Source organism: Podarcis muralis, chromosome 6, assembly GCF_964188315.1.
Source record: "Podarcis muralis chromosome 6, rPodMur119.hap1.1, whole genome shotgun sequence".
In the NCBI taxonomy this organism is placed as follows: Eukaryota; Metazoa; Chordata; class Lepidosauria; order Squamata; family Lacertidae; genus Podarcis; species Podarcis muralis.
The window spans coordinates 21250968-21268580 of record NC_135660.1 but is presented as its reverse complement, the minus strand read 5'-3'; the positions used below and the strand labels follow the sequence as shown (position 1 = coordinate 21268580).

General features: G+C 44.2%; 1 protein-coding gene across 4 annotated transcripts in view; it reads right to left on the bottom strand.

The window, feature by feature from the left end:
• Positions 1 to 17613, bottom strand: part of VEPH1 (ventricular zone expressed PH domain containing 1) — a 128616-nt gene that overhangs the window by 19167 nt on the left and 91836 nt on the right. For 3 of the 4 annotated variants that reach the window (XM_077929841.1, XM_028731386.2, XM_077929842.1), the window contains exons 11-12: positions 15550 to 15684; positions 2172 to 2289 (exon numbers count right to left, since the gene is read on the bottom strand). In XM_077929841.1, coding sequence (XP_077785967.1) covers positions 2172 to 2289; positions 15550 to 15684 — 253 coding nt within the window. Of the gene's footprint in view, positions 1 to 2171; positions 2290 to 15549; positions 15685 to 17613 lie in introns of those variants that run through there. The other variant, XM_028731387.2, reaches the window with a different exon arrangement.

Genomic DNA, 17613 nt, shown 5'->3' with positions numbered 1-17613 from the left:
TGCGAAGCACGGCTATTAGCGGCTTAGCGGCTATTAATGGCTTAGCGGCTTTAAGAAAAAGGAAACAAACTCGCAAGAACTCGCAAGACGTTTCGTCTTGCAAAGCAAGCCCATAGGGAAATTCGTCTTGCGGAACGACTCAAAAAACGGAAAACCCTTTCGTCTAGCGAGTTTTTTTGTCTTGCGAGGCATTCGTCTTGCGAGGTACCACTGTACAGAAAAACTTGAAAACCAAAGAAAGATCAACAAGCACCTGTAAACTTCCGGGACTTATGTAACATTGATGGCATAACTGGAGGAGCCCATAGAGATAACTCACCTCATTGTCCAGAGATGGAACTTCTGGATTTACATTAGACACTAAAAACAGGAACTCTTATTTTTTGTGGCTATGTTTTGTTTAGGAGATGGGGTAAGCATGATAAAATGATGCCCCAAATCCTGATCACTGCCCCCCCCATGATTGCCTACTGCCTGTGTCTGGAAAGTATGATTCTATAATATTCTGCGCAGACCCCACTGGCCTCAAACTGTTCTTAAAATGCCCAACAGTTGTAAAAGTAGTCTGCGATGTGGAATTGGGTCCACTCTTTGAGAAGTATAAGGAAAAATGCCCTTCATTTAATTATTTGTTGGATCCTGGCCATTTTTAAGTTTGCAATACACAGGTACCTAAACAGCTGTTCTTCGTGGGTTGTCTTGAATCTCATAACAATTATGTTTCTTTTCTCTGGAATGGGATGAAATTTGGTGACTGAAGGTAAGCTGGGTTTTAGCAGCCCTAGTTTGTATTTAGATTTTAACTGGTAATTTAGATGTCCTCAATTTAAATTATTGTAAGTTAAACTCTCAGGATTGGGTAGGAAAACCTTTCAAACCCCTAATTAATTTCTTGGAAGTAAGCAACTTATTATTTACTCAAGTTCTATTAGTTTCACTGGAACATGTTTCCCTGTAGATGTGCTAAGGATTTTCAGTCTTAATTTATTTTGTCCAGGGATTGCATAGAAAAACTGCTTAATCGAGCAATGACTCAGTCTAGATCATACCCTTCAGCAGATGTGCTGCTGAATAAAATGAACCCAGTTTTCTTTGAAAAATGCTGGAAAATTAATTATGACTTGTGCTAAACCGAGTTGGGTAAAATACAATGAAAAGCACTTCACACAAATGCAAAACTCTCTGATGATGTTAGTGAAAATTTAGAAAGTCTTCAACTCTGTGTAATAGCCAACAGTCAGCATTAGAAAGTTGTCCAAACTCCCTAATTGCCAGCTGTTTCCACCCTGCTGTATGATTTCAGTAGTGTCACATCTTCAGATGGCAACTCATTTTAATTGGCATCTGTTTTTCCCCTCATATCTCCATCTGTCCCAAACCATGAAATGTTTTTTGTGCAAACATGCTGGCCCAAAAGAATAATTGGTGTAAGTCCATTTAACTGAGCCACACCCCAAAGAAGCAGAAATCAGTAATAAAGCAAGCCAAGTCATTATAGGAATTAGAGCTCATCATTTACCAATGGGAAGCCAACCAACAGGTTTCGAAAATTACATATAAAAAAATCATTATTATGGCTTCGCTGGGCATGGTTTCATTAGCTTAAATATTTTTAAATGGACACATGAAACTTGGATAGGTACACTTGCATATGCACACTAGTTAAATCCTCCAGTAATTTAGCCCACGACTTCCAGCAATATCTGGAGGGCCAAAGATTCCCCATCCCTGCTATAGAGAGATAAAGAATTGCATTATATTTGTGTATATCAATGCTGGGGTTTTCTTTACCACAATTCTCCCCATGTAAATAAATGCTCCAGCACCTTGATAATGTGGCACACAGATTTGCAGTTCGCCCTTTGAATTAAGAAGTACTGGCTTCCTGATCTGGTGAATTTCCACCAAAACATTCAGCCGAGATGCAATACACAGTGGAATTCTAAGCATGTGTCCTTGGGAGAAAGTCCTATTGAATTCAAGGAGATTGCCTCCTTGTAAATGTGTTTTAGGATTGCAGCTGTAAGTGACTCTCCATTTGTACACGTTCATTACAGACATGAATGGTTTGGTCGCCTAATTCATATCGTCTGCACAGAGCAGCCCTCAGCACTGTCAGATTCTGAACATTATTACTTGTGTATCTCACTACTGCAGGAAAAACTCGTTACCTGTTGCTTTTTCAGGGTTATTACACATGAAGCACTGCCAAGCCCCTGCTTCCTCGCTGTAACCAAATAAATCAAAGAACCTCACTTCTTCCAGATGTATCCGCACATGGTCCAGATCCTAGGCAAGTTACAAAAAAGAAAACGGGGGGGGGGGGAGAGAGAGAGAGAGAGACCAACCCTGTTAGGAACAGACTTGACTGATGTGCAATTTATTACCTGCAAAATAAAAAGTAATAAGGTTAAGTACTTCTAGCAATGGGAACTGAAAGTAAAAGTTTATAAGCAATGGGAACTGAAAGTAAAAGTTTATAAGCAATGGATTCAAGCTCTCAGTCTCGTATAATATAGCAATTACGCTGTGTGCTGTTCTGTAACTACTCCAGTCAACTTTTTGGTGATTGACTAATGAAATTTTTAAAAGCTGTACAGAGTGCAGACTGAGCACTATGTCTGATCACCTGGAAAGTGATTCTCCTGGGGCCCTCCAAATGAAAATGGCTTCTCAGCCCTGCCCCACAATGATTATTTTAGAGATCCTCAGTGTTGCAGAGTAGTCCACACTGAATAGTCTTTACTTTTGTACTAATGACAGGCTAAAGTGAAGGTGTCATTGTGGATTGCAGAAGATCCATGCTGTTGTTTGCTGGGCTATCTGGCATCTAGTGAGGAACACGTGTCCTTTGTTGTTGTTTAGTCGTGTCCGACTCTTCATGACCCCATGGACCAGAGCACGCCAGGCACTCCTGTCTTCCACTGCCTCCCGCAGCTTGGTCAAACTCATGCGGGTAGCTTTGAGAACACTGTCCAACCATCTCATCCTCTGTCGTCCCCTTCTCCTTGTGCCCTCCATCTTTCCCAACATCAGGGTCTTTTCCAAGGAGTCTTCTCTTCTCATGAGGTGGCCAAAGTATTGGAGCCTCAGCTTCAGGATCTGTCCTTCCAGTGAGCACTCAGGACTGATTTCCTTCAGAATGGGTAGGTTTGATCTTCTTGCAGTCCATGAGACTCTCAAGAGTCTCCTTCAGCACCATAATTCAAAAGCATCACTTCTTCAGCGATCAGCCTTCTTTATGGTCCAGCTCTCACTTCCATGCATCACTACTGGGAAAACCATAGCTTTAACTATACGGACCTTCAAGCCCCTTCGCCACGGCAAGGCAGTGATCCATGAAGGGGAACACGTGTCCTTTCGGATGTCCTAAAACTAACCCAGAAAAACAAATTATTTTGAAGCTAAATTCATAGAATCAGTTGGAAGGGACCCAGGGTCATGAAGGAATCTCAGCTAAAGCATCCATGACAGATGGCCATCCAACCTCTGCTTAAAAACCTCCAAGGAAGGAGAGTTCACCACCTCCTGAGGGAGACTGTTCCACTGTCGAACAGCTCTTACTGTCAGAAAGTTTTTCCGAATGTTTAGTCGGAAATTCCTTTCTTGTAACAGGCTGAATTTTATTAGAACAGGATCTTTTAGCTTGATGACAAAACAGAAATGCCATTTTATCTCCCACAAGAAACTTGTTCAAAGTTTTCTCTTCTTCCCCCTTTAGGGGAACTGTTACCTAGATTTTGTTGACGCCTTAAGATTTCCTTCGCAAATGACAGCATGAGCTAACACAAATGATTTCTAAATGAATTGCAAGGAGGTTGCCGTGTTTGTTTAAAAAGTAACATAGCCTATGTACTTTCATAAATATCCATGAAGCAATTGACCGGAAATCTGTTAGGAAATAAATACATCTGGAAGCATTTTACTTACCAGAATATTTGAACTACGTTATAAAAATATTTTCTGCGGTATGTGCATACTGAAGAGTACAACACAACATTCTTTGCTAGCTAATTTCTTTTTTTTTTAAAAAAGACTCTGTTTAACCCATATGCACTGATTTGGCCATATTCTGCAGTCTGTTACAATTATACAAGTCATAAACCCTTTCACTGAAGTCACTGGGGTATGTTCTTCTGCCAGAGAAATTTGCTGATTGTGTAAACTTCAAGTTTACATGAGTGGAAGTAAAGAGAAAGAAGGGAAGAAAAAAAAAAGGGGGGGAGAAGAACCTCTCACCAGAATTTAGCACCAGCAATTTTAAAAAATAAATCTAACTTAATACATCACCTGTGCATGTACTTATTCAGAAGTAAATTTCTTTGGGTTTGATTGGACTTATTCTCAAGAAAGTGTTGCATGGGATTTCAGCTTAAGAATAACAGGCTATTATTGTCAGGTAGCTGCATAATAAAACACTACTTGTGTATGATTGACAATATGATAAATTGAATGTCATCCTTGTATTTTATACTAGGGGCCTCAGCTCATGTTTCATGCCAACCTCCCTAGACATCATTTTTGCTCCTTTTAATTGACAGGAGGGTTGTGCTCAGGATAGCATGTATGTTTCTCTGTGTCCATTTAATGCTCACAACAATCTTGGGAGGTAGGTGGTCCTCTCAAACCTTGGCTGAACCTGTCTTTTCCCTTCAGGTTAGGTGACTGGCCCAAGGTCAACCAGAAAGCTTCATGACTGGAAGGCAATCTGAACCCAGTTTCCCCCATGCTGCCTCTTAATCACACCGATACCCGATTCTTCCTCCAAGGAGCTCAAGGAAGCTTACAGATGGTTCCCCAGCAGTCTCCTGACTGAGCAGCTTACAGGACTAGGCCTGCTTAGCTTCAGTAGAATCATGTGCCTTTTGGCCATTCTTGTTTCAACAAATTATTCTGGACCAAGGTAGATGTGCTGTGGAAAATCCACGACTGGCTTTCCAAATATGTTTCTCTTTGGCCGACGAAGCAGTTGCATGAGCCTCCAGTTTGGATTTGGCAGAGGTGCTTAACTCTTTCCTCACAATATCCTACTAACAGAAATGTCCATCTAATGCACTGCTTTTTCTTGTACACGTTGGGAGAAGATTTCCATCAGGGAAACAGCATTCCACGTAGGTGGGATAGTACAAGTCATGGTTTAACAAACCATAGTTTAACAAAACATGGTTTAGCATTATGCAGACTTGGGCAATGCAAAACTGCATCCTCACTAGTCTTTGGTACAAAGCACAATCCATTTTTTAAATCCCTTCAGAGCATCCATGTGCATTTTGAAAGCTACAGCAAAAGCTGGCATACGTCCAGGTTGAGGGAACTCTGCCAAATAACTGATAGACAGGATGGATAAGGTCTTCCCTACCTCCTGAGTAGTTGTGACAAATGTTTAAAAATGCTATTTCAATTGGCTAGGGTAAAATGAAGCCTTAAAAAAAAAAATCCCCAGCAAAGAGAAGTTTCTTTAACCAGACTGCCCGGCATTCTAAATTTCTCTGACTGATATAAAACATCTGGCTGTCTCTGATGAAATGTAACAGAGTAGTGAAGTTGACATGCTTTATTATGATAGGACGGACTAGTTGTAAATTAAAATAAAAACACAAAAAGCCCAGATTTAGTAAATCACCATTCGCAAGTTTTCTTTGCTGTTTATCAATTTGCCTTTTCATGTTCCATTTTCCATTAAAAGGTCTTTCCCCCCAGAAGACCTTGCTTGAGCTGCAAAATTGGCATTCCACAACTGAAGCCAATGGAGTACAAATACCGTAATTCATGTCATAAAAACTTAAGAAGAGACCTGGATCAGACTAAAGGTCCATCTAGCCCAACATCCTGTACTTACAGTGGTCAACCAGATGACTCTTGGATGCCCACAATCAAGACCTGAGCCCCACAGAACTCTGCCCACTTGTAATTTGCAACAGCTGGCATTTAGAGGCATACGGTCTCTGACATTGGCAGTGGTACACAGCAATCATAGCTAGTAACCATGGATTTGTCTAATCCACTTTTAAAGCCACCTAAGTTAGTGCATAGGAGCATGGGTGGCGCTGTGGGTTAAACCACAGAGCCTAGGACTTGCTGATCAGAAGGTCGGCGGTTCGAATCCCCGTGATGGGGTGAGCTCCCGTTGCCCGGTCCCTGCTCCTGCCAACCTAGCAGTTCAAAAGCACATCAACGTGCAAGTAGATAAATAGGTACCGCTCCGGCAGGAAGGTAAACGGCGTTTCCTTGCGCTGCTCTGGTTTGCCAGAAGCGGCTTAGTCCTGCTGGCCACATGACCCGGAAGCTGTACGCTGCCTCCTTTGGCCAATAAAGCAAGATGAGCGCCGCAACCCCAGAGTCGGCCACGACTGGACCTAATGGTCAGGGGTCCCGTTACCTTTAAGTTAGTGGGTATCACTACATTTTGTGGTGGTGCATTTCACACTTCAGCTGTGTGCTGAATAAAGAAGTACAGCCGTACCTTGGAAGTCAAACAGAATCTGTTCCAAAAGTCCGTTCGACTTCCAAAACATTCAAAAACAAAGCTCCTGCAGCCAATCAGAAGCTGCGGAAGGCCCGTCGGGCATTCAGGTTCCAAAAGAATGTTCACAAACTGGAAAAATCACTTCTGGGTTCGCAGCGTTCGGGAGCCAAAATGTCCGAGTTCCAGGGCGTTCGGGATCCAAGGTACCACTGTACTTCATTTTTCCTATTCTGAATCTTCCAACGTTCCGTTTCATTGGATGATCCCACAGTCTAGTATTATATGAGGGGAAGAAAAACTTCTCCCCTTCTACTTTCTCTACACCATGCATAACTTGATATACCCCAACCATGTTTTCTTTCTAAGCTAAAAAGCATAAGGTGTTATAATTGAACCTTTTCTATAATATTCTTTTTGAGGTATGGTGACTAGAATTGTATACAGTGTTCCAAGTGCAAACTATAGATTTGTATAATGCCCTTTAGGATATCGGTCGTTTTATTTTCAACCCCTTCTCCCAGGTGGAAAAAGTCCTGCAAGGCAGGGAGCAGGTCTTCCAGGAATCACAGCCAAGATGTTAAAATAAGTTTAAAAGCATCAGTCTCAACTGAAATTCTTGAGTGCACCTACAGGTTCCTCCTCTGTGAAAAATATCAAATGATACCTGCTCTGTACGTCTTGTTCTTTAAACAGTTACTGATCTGTAAGAGGACCTATCATTTGATCCTATGACTACTAAGCTTACTGTATTTTTCTGTGTATAAGACTATGTTTTTTCCTTTAAAAATCATGCTAAAAAGTTATCTTATACATGGGTAGTGCATAGGGTAGTGCTCAACAACTCCAATTAATCCCCCAAAATAGAGGGCATTTTATACATGGGGGCATCTTATAGACAGAAAAGTATGATACTTGGGAGTCTTTGTTGAGGAATTTGTTGAAAGTTCAAGTTCCCAGTCTGGCTACATGGACTGGTAAGATGTATCTAGTACTTGGTGTCTTCTCAATTCCATAGAATCATAGACTTGTAGAATAGGAAGGGGTCTTAAGGGTCATTCCAGTTCAATTCCCTGAAATGCAGGAATCACAGCTAAAGAATCCCTGACATACAGCCATCCAACCTCTGTTTAAAAACCTCCAATGGAGGAGAGTCCATCACCTTCTGAGGTTTCCACTGTCAAAGTCCGGTTCCTGGGCGATCGAAGTCCCGGCAGGGGACGTCAGGACCGAGGGCAAGATGGTGGGGTGGGAGCAGGAACGGGGGTCCAGAAGCCAGGAGTCAGGAAGCCAAGAGTCCGAGGGTCAGGAAGCAAGGAGGCACAAAGTCAGGGGTCTGAGGATCAAGAAGCAAGGAACTCAAGGGTCCAAGGATCAAGAAGCAGCGAGTCAAGAAGTCGAGGTTCAAGGATCAGGAAGCAAGAAGCCAAACACAGCAAGGCAGGGAGCGTGTTGCTATGGCAAAGAGCCAAAGGGAAATGCTGACCTTATATCCCTTCCCACCTCTTGCCACCAGGTGCTGTGAGTTACCAATCGACCTCACCTGCGCCTCTTCAGAACAAACTTAGAAAGGCCCCAGTCCTGCAAAGTCCTATTGGCATAACTGTCAACTTTTCCCTTTTCTTGCGAGGAATCCTATTCAGAATAAGGGAATTTCCCTTTAAAAAAGGGAAACTTTGACAGCTATGCCTATTGGCCACAGGGCCTGGCTCCTGCACGCACACCTGACATCCACTGTCAAACAGCTCTTATAATCAGAAAGCTTTTCCTAATGTATATTCAGAATTTCCCCTCCTGTAATTTGAATCCACTGGTTTAGGTCCTACACTCTGGAGCCACAGGAAGCAAGCTTGCTCCGTCTTCCATGTAACAGCCTTTCCAGTGTTTGAAGATGACTGTTATATCACTTCTCAGTCTTCTCTTCCCCAGGCTAAGCATATTCCGTTCTCTCAACCGTTCCTGGTAAGGCTTGGTTTCCAGACCCTTTGTCACCTCTGCCATCCTGCTCTCCACACGTTCTAGCTTGTCAATATCCTTCGTAAACAGCAGTGTGTTTCTGCGGTACTATGAGGAGCAGCAGAAATTGGTAACCCTAGAAGCAGGAATGATATGGGACTGAAGAACTTCATGCTGACAGCATTAACACTGGCATGCAGGCTGCACACGCCTCATTGTCTGCATGATTGTCTCCATACCTGCAGTGCACATATTCAGGCATCCCTGCAGACTGACGGCAAACGCTGTACAAACCACAGGGAGTGGGGGAGATCGGATTCATATCAGAAGCACATAGGTACAGATCTAATCTTTGCAAAATCTTTGATGTTGTCCAGATGTTCTCTTGGAGAGCTTACATGAAAATTGCATCTCATCACACCTGAGACTCTCTGGGCCTAGTTATTTACCCTCTAAAGCACAAAACATTTAAGTCAATACTCTGGCTCTTAAGACTGAGGAACACTGTAGAAATATATGGGACTAAGGCTGCAATCCCAGACTTCCTTACTTGGAAGTAAGTCACAGTGAAAGCAATGAACCTGATTAGGATTGAGTACCCGCCTGGTCATTCTGCTGCTTACAGGCCCAGACTTCTGCCCCCAAGTCCTGCCCTGATAGTCTCACTGCTGGGCTCTGACGATTACTGGAAATGGCTCCAACTGGAAGGAGGCAAAGTGGGAGGTGAGGGTCAGCACTCTGTTTGTTTTCTAAAACATCCTCTGTGTCCCCAGCTTTGTACATAATTGAAGCTGAACTGCATCGAAACCGACAAGTTTTCTGCTTTCAGCTCTACTTTGGCTCTGGCTTTTGGCTCTAGTTTTGGCTCGTCTTTCGTAGGATGAAGATATGCAACCACTTTCAGCGATAGCCAGCTGGTGATAGGCTTCCCCCTGCTTCCTCAGCATCAGGGAATTCCCAGTAAGAGAAAATAGCCATGGAGGTTTTTTTTAAAAAAAGACGCAAAGCCCACCCTTCAGAAGCTCAGCTAGCAAACAGAGGAGGTAGAAGGAGCTTCCAAAGTTTTCTACGAGGGATTAGCATGCTCCAGTTCTGCAAAACCGAGACGGCTGTAGCGATAAGGAGACTCAGCACATATTTTTTACAGAACGTGAGCAACAGGGCAAGCTTGTTCATCTTTCTTATGAGCCCTTGTCCTGCTCGTAATATGATTATGCAACTAATACATTTGAGAGCAATAGCACTTGCTGTTGCTGCATGTTCAATGTCTTTGGGGAATTTTGCATGATGTATTAGAATTCTGGCCAAGACGGATTTCACTTTCCTAAGCACTTTCCTCTCTCTTGGTGGTTCCCTCAGTCAAGCGCTGTGTCTCTAAAGCTCAAACTACACATTACACTGAGTGCCACCCTCAACTTTCTGCATTGTTTAAAAGCCAAAATGAGCTTGGGTAGGCTGTGGATCGGGGAGTAAGGAAGGGAAGGCAGTGAGACCTTTCCACTCTAGTCACTTTCCAGCTCCAAATCCCTCTCCCCATCCTGCTTCGCTATCTATACTTTACCCAAAGTTAAAGGGAAGATCTAGCAGATCAAAGCATCACTGGGATGTGTGTGATTTTGAGCTGAAAGCAGCAGGAAACTGTAAGTGAAGAAGCTTCTCTCCCAATGTCCTATGCTCAGATACAACCCCTACTACACCTCATAGGGTTAAGAGCCAGGGTGGTGAATGCTGAACAAGGCTTATCATATTAGCATGTTATATTAAACTAGGAGAAGGACAATCCTTGGTCAAATTTTTACTGGCTGACCATGGTCAGCTCATTATCTCTCAGTCTAACCTACTTTGCAGGATAAAATGAAGGAGTGGAGTAGAAATGGATGCTTTTTGAAGAAAGGGCAGGAAAGATTTTTAAAATTATGATAAAACTACTAAAACTACTACTATTTTATTTATTAGACTTCTGTCCCACCCTTCCTCCCAAAGGAGCCCAGGATGGAAAACAACGAAGTAGGAAAATAAAATGAAAATAAAGAACATATTTCAAAAAATGTAAATGGCAGCAGGTTCACAACTAGTATTTGCAAGGTTGCAGAGAACAGCATCCTTCAGATTCCTAGTTTTACTCATTAAATGCATGGGTGAGTAGCAAAGTTTTTTAGTTCCTCCTGGATGCTAATAATCAAGAGAGAGGGGAAGACAACTCACCAGGGATGATTTCCACAAACAGGGAAATGCCACTGAGGAAGCTCTGCCATAGGTCAGTGCCAACCAGGCAACACTCACTCCACCAACAGAGATTCCACTGCTGATTGTAGGTCCTGAGATGGCTGATACTGGGGAAAGTACGCACTTCAAGTCCCAAGCCATTCAAGGCTTTGTAGGCTAGTAAAGGTAAAAAAAGGTAAAGGGCCCCTGGACGGTTAAGTCCATTCAAAGGCAACTATAGGGTTGTGGCACTCATCTTGCTTTCAGGCCAAGGGAGCCGGCGTTTGTCCACAGACAGCTTTCCGGATCATGTGGCCAGCATGACTAAACCGCTTCTGGCAAAACAGGACACCGTGATGGAAGCCAGAGCACACGGAAACGCCATTTACCTTCCTGCCACAGTGGTACCTATTTATCTACTTGCACTGGTGTGCTTTCGAACGGCTAGGTGGGCAGGAGCTGGGACAGAGCAACGGGAGCTCACTCCGCCATGCGGATTCGAACCGCTGACCTTCTGGTTGGCAGGCCCAAGAGGCTCAGTGGTTTAGACCACAGCGCCACCCACGTCCTACGACAAATACTACACCCTTGTCTTAGGCCTGGTAGCAGCAGCTACTTCTACTACTAACTCATGGAACTCAGTCAAATGTTTAGCAGCAAATATAATAAGATTTCCAAAGATACTTTAGTCCTCTCAATAAGAATGCAAAGGATTTTTTTATCCCCCCCCCTCAAAAACTCAAAGCCACACATTATTTCCTTGTCCTATTTTATACTTCTCCTCAAAGGAAACCCCACCCAAACTTTTTCTAAGCAGAAAAAACATGTGACTTGATCTGATTGCTTTAAATTCAGTCCCACGTCGAATGCGTCTACTCCCATCTCTTGTCATGAGGCCTTTCCATCACAGCTGGAAAGTGAGGATTGCTTCAAAAATGTCCCAACATGGCATTAGGAGTATGCTTGTTCCCTGAGCAGTTTTGCTGTTTGCTTTTTATTTCACTGCATTTTTGTGTAAGTAAGCAGCTCTGGACACAAAGTGAGTCTATTGTTTGTAAAAAAAAATATTTTTTTTACTTACATCATTTTTGTTCAATTTGTGGGGACATTGGGAGGACTTAAATTATTTTTTTTTAATGTGATGGTCAATCCTATGCAGTTTAGCCTCATTCAGACAAAAGTTGCTATTTTCTGGTCTTCATGTTTTTTGGATCTTTTCTGTCAGTGAAAGTTTTAGAAAAGCATCTCTCCTTGCTTAACTTCCAATTATGCAATTTTAGGGTTAGGGTTGTGCATATGTGTGTGTGTTTGTGTGCAGTTTTTCTATTTTTTAAAAGAAAATTGTAGGTAGTTACGACTTACTTCAAATACATTTTTAAAAAAATCCATACTGGTCACTTGCGTGAACCCCAGTTAAAGGCTTTGACCAGAAATCTTTTGCTTTGCTTTGCAACAGAATTCTTTGCCATCTTTGAAATTGCAATTGCTTTGAAGCAGGGATATTTTTAAAGGGCAAAGGCTGACAGGACAGAGCATGCACAAATCATTACCCCTGCAGAGTCAGTGCCATAGCCCACAATTATGTGAATTTGCAAAAGGCAGCTATTCTCTCTCTTTTTGTAAATAAGAGCAAAAGCCAAGTAGCATTTTCATTTTCCATCCAGATATCAATTGCATGTGCAAGGGATTAGGGACAAAACTCAACGACCTTTCAAAAAACAGTACAAAGGACATCAATGCAGGCACTGACAAGTTCAGAAACATATTAAACTTGGTTTAAGCAATACGATAGAAGTGTATAAAAGTATTCATGGCATGGATAGTGGACAGAGAAAAGTCCCCCCCACTTTATTATTATTAATAGAATTATTATTATTATTATTATTCAAATTTGTATACTGCCCATCATCTGAAGATAACAGGGTGGTTCACAACAGATAAATACAAAATGAGAAAACAAAATATATAATAAACCAAAAAACCCTTTCACATTTAAGGGGTCCCAGAAGGTTTAACTAGCTAAAGGCTGGTTATTAGAGGAACACTTTGCCTAGCGCCTAAAGATATGTAATGAAGGCGCCAGGCGAGCCTCCCTGGGGAGAGCATTCCACAAATGGGGAGCCACAGCATAAAAGGCCCATTCTTTTGTTGCCACCCTCTGGACCTCTTGTGGAGGGAGCACACGAAGAAGGGCTTCATATGATGGTCACATGGTCTGGGTTGGTTCATATGGGGAGAGGCAGTCCTTGAGAACTTGGAGATATCAAATTAAGCTGAATGCTGGAAGATTCAGAGTAGACCAAAGAACATGTTTCTTCAAACAGTAAAACTATGGGATTCGCTCCTGCCAAAAATAGCGAGGGCCACCAACTTGGATGAATTCATAGAAGATATGACTATGTTCCATCTCCACTGTCAGAGGCAGTATAGTTCTGATGCCTGTTGCTCTCAGCATGCTGCTGAGCTCAGATTCTGTTTGCAGGCTTCCCGTCTTGTTGGCCATGGTGAGAACAGGATGCTGGATCAGATGGGCCACTGGCCTAATCCAGGAGGCTTTTCTTATGTTCTAACGTCCTCTGCCACTATGCCCCAGTAATGGAGGATGGGCCTATGGATTGGTATTAGCCATGATGGCTAAATGATCAAAGGCAACCTACCGTATTTTTCGCCCTATAGGACGCACTTTTCCCCCTCCAAAAATGAAGGGGAAATGTGTGTGCGTCCTATGGGGCGAATGCAGGCTTTCACTAAAGCCTGGAGAGCCCCACCGCCAGCCCCACAAGCTCGGGGGATAGCGGGGAGGCGGGACGCCGCCATCCCGCTGTCCCCCGACTTGGTTAGAAGGCTGGCGGGGGGGAGAAGCCTGCTCCTCCCCGTCGCCAGCCCCGCAAACTCGGGGGACAGCGGGGAGGCGCAGCGCGCCATCCCGCTGTCTCCCGACCTGGTTTGGAGGCTGGCGGAGGGCTTCCCCCTCCCCCAGCCCCGCAAGCTCCCAGAGCGATGCCAAAGCTGCACGTAGCTTCGGCATGGCTCTGGGTCCCGTTCTGGGGGCTGGGATCGGGGGAAGCTCGGGCTTCCCCCGCCCCAGCCCCGTGCCTGGGGGGGGGGAAAAATAAATTTTTCCCCTTTATTCCCCCCCCCCAAAATCTACGTGTGTCCTATGGGCCGGTGCATCCTATAGGGCCAGCCCCACAAGCTCGGGGGATAGCGGGGAGGCGGGACGCCGCCATCCCGCTGTCCCCCGACTTGGTTAGAAGGCTGGCGGGGGGGAGAAGCCTGCTCCTCCCCGTCGCCAGCCCCGCAAACTCGGGGGACAGCGGGAGAGGCGCAGTGTGCCTTTCCCGCTGTCCCCCAACTTGGTTAGAAGGCTGGCGGGGGGGAGAAGCCTGCCCCACCCCGTCGCCAGCCCCGCAAACTCGGGGGACAGCGGGGAGGCGCAGCACGCCATCCCGCTGTCTCCCGACCTGGTTTGGAGGCTGGCGGAGGGCTTCCCCCTCCCCCAGCCCCGCAAGCTCCCAGAGCGATGCCAAAGCTGCACGTAGCTTCGGCATGGCTCTGGGTCCCGTTCTGGGGGCTGGGGTCGGGGGAAGCTCGGGCTTCCCCCGCCCCAGCCCCGTGCCTGGGGGGGGAAAATAAATTTTCCCCCTTTATTCCCCCCCCCAAAATCTACGTGTGTCCTATGGGCCGGTGCATCCTATAGGGCGAAAAATACGGTACCTCTGAACAGCATTTAAAAACAAGAGACTGTGCCAAAATGAAAAAGGAGACGAGCTCTGCATGCAAGCTCACATGTGTCTATATAAAAGTATGTATTTACAAAAGTTCATTCCGGTAAGTTAGGTTAGTCAGACAAATGACCAAGACAAAAGGATAGCCTTCATCATTTTGCACAAACCCATACGCTTCCCCTCCTTTTCAGGCTCCAAAAGGTGATCAAAATAACGGCATGTCTAGGAGGTTGAGGGGAATAATACATTTGCACTAAATGACAAAAAAAGTCCACATGCAAGATTTGCTACCCATGAAGCAGAGAAAGAGACTGTGCCCTCTCCTATGTGGTGCGGTTAAAAGTAACACCTTTCTGTTCCCACTTTTATATTTGTGAAGATGTGAAACGAAATGTATGCTATGTCCCTTCAAGTTTTCTACTTTATCTGGATTTTATACCCTCTTAACATGCTTCGCCACACCACTCCCAGTACTTCTCTGTCCTTTCTAGGGAGTTCATATCTAGGGATAACAGCATCCAACTGATTCTCCCCATTTCCTCAGTTTTGATTATATCCACGCTCTTATTCACAACCATGAATTTTCAGCTTCGGAGTACTTGAATTCAGTGCTTCACGAAGCCCATCTTGTCTCAGAGGCTTCTAGCATTCGCACATAAACTCCACAGCCAATGGTCCACTAAAATTTCACTATGATCCTGAGGAGCAGAATTGATTTGATCTCTCTGTCCAGATTCGGTGGCCACTGTACTGATCTATCATATAGTAATATTTTGAATTATGGTGCTGGAGAAGAGAGTCCCATGGACTGCAAGAAGATCAAACGCATCCATTCTTAAGGAAATCAGCCCTGAGTGCTCACTGGAAGGACAGATCGTGAAGCTGAGGCTCCAGTACTTTGGCCACCTCATGAGAAGAGAAGACTCCCTGGAAAAGCGCCTGATGCTGGGAAAGATGGAGGGCACAAGGAGAAGGGGGCGACAGAGGACGAGATGGTTGGATAGTGTTTTCGAGGTTACCAGCATGAGTTTGACCAAACTGCGGGAGGTAGTGGAGGACAGAGGTGCCTGGCGTGCTCTGGTCCATGGGGTCACGAAGAATCGGACACGACTAAACGACTAAACAACAACAACAACAAAAATATGCACATCATACCCTCATGAATGCTCACTGGGGGTGGGGAGGAGTGAGAAATACCTTTTGGTGTGGAAATGTAGACTGAACCATTGCAGTTTCAAAGCTGTGTGTTCCCTTCAGCTGGGTTTTCTCCCACAACGCTTTCAAGGCTTGTACATAATTATTTTGCATGGACAAAGCTTCTGGGAACAAACTCTGCTGGGCAATATTGAAAGAAGAAAGCGTCATGAACAGTGTTTCCCCCCACAATCTGACAATTACTACAAAATACAGGCTAGTAAAGTTCTGACATGCAACCCAGTTAATTTTTTGGCGACTTCCCAAAACTCTCAGAGTCGATAGCAAAAGAAACAATCCTAATAATTTCTGTATCAGGGAGAGAGCAGTGGGACAATGGATAATTTAAACTTTCCCCCTTCTCATGTCTTTCTGAGGCTCAAGCTAAGGAAGCTGAGGTACAGGGAGGCATGGCAACCCCGTCCTCAACACATTATAACTGATTCAAGCGACCGACACTATACAGTACATAAAACCTGAATCTGAAACCAGACTGTAACTGAAAGCAACAGGGTGATACTGTTATGCCCTGTCATTTTAAAAAAAGATAAAAATTATAACTCCCAGGAAGTTACAAAATAAAGGGAAACCAATGTGGCACAGCGACTGCAGTGCAATTATTAACCCAGTTTTTTTTAAAAAATATGTTTTATTTTCCACTGTGTTTACCTTCAATCTTCTAAATTCAATATTGTTAATACATGGCTTACACCCATCTGTCACCATGTTTTCCTCAGTGCTGATTTTCATCTGTATTTAACTATTTCACCTTATTATTTTCCCCAAGACCAGGTTTTAACCTTATTCCTCAGTGAACTTGCTGGATTATAGTAGCTTCATTCATCAATGGTGTCTTTGCTCCTTGCATTCCGCCCCCCCATTCAACATTCTTTCCCCATTAGCTCCTCCAATATACACTTCCTTTTAATATTCTTTATTTCCTTTATTTGATTCAATTAATTCTCTATTCTGTTTAGATTCACTCAGATGCTTCAACCCTTACTTCAGTTTCTCTACTGATGTAGTTCCATATCCTTAACACCGATACCACAAGTTTCTCCTACCCTTGGCTCCTAAAATCCGCCTGGGGCAAGAAATATATTTTCTGATGTCTCAGAGACTGCTTCTGTGAGACCTTTGACAGAGTGCACACAATTATCTAAATAAACATTCAGTTTTTAGCCTCCGGTTAACTGTAAATAGATGAGACACTCAAAGGAAGCGTGCGACTTGAAAGTTTTGCTGAATCATTGCCATAGTACATAAATGCAAATGGAAATGTTCCAATGGGTTTTAAGCTACCTGCCGATTGGTGCTCTTGGGATTCATGCTAGTCCTGTTTCTTCAGCTTTGGCCAAGCATAATAGTCGTGCCACAGCTCAATAGCAGGATTTGTGAATGGCAGGAGTGTCAATTTGTGATTGACAGGAGTGTCAACAGTAGTGACGGGCAGGGGTAATTGAGGAGGAAGGAGAAGGCTGTGAAGAGCTTCCAAAAGGAAAAGAAGCTTCCAGTTTCTGTGCCCCATGCTTTCTAGATTCAAATACCTGGTGAACAGGTCATGTTATTAAACACTGCACAATGTAAATAAATGCCAGCTATAACTTTGCGTGGCCAGGCAGAGACCCCCCGACCCCAGGCGACCCCCGGGAGGAATAATGACTCATGACAACCTGTTATGGGATTAAAATTGGCCACAACTTTATTAAACTTTCAGATGTAGGGAGACCTTGGCTTAGGCATTGGGCGTTTATCTCTCCCAGCCCCCGTCTGGGGATCTAGGGAACAGCAGTGTGGGGATTGGGCTGGCTCTGGAAAATGTATGTTTAAGCAGAGAGCCCACCCCCCATTTCGCCGCAACACAGGGGAGAGCACTGACAACCTAATGGCGTATGGCCAGTGACTCCCTTCCACACAACCCCTTTAATGGGGAACCCTGGGATCGCCGCTGCAGGGGGCGCATGGGTCAGCGCTTCATTCCCCCCCCCCCATTTAGGGAAGATAGACTAAAGGATTCCACCCAAGGCCTGAAACTGCCTTTGTTGTGATGTTTTGCTATGGGGAAGG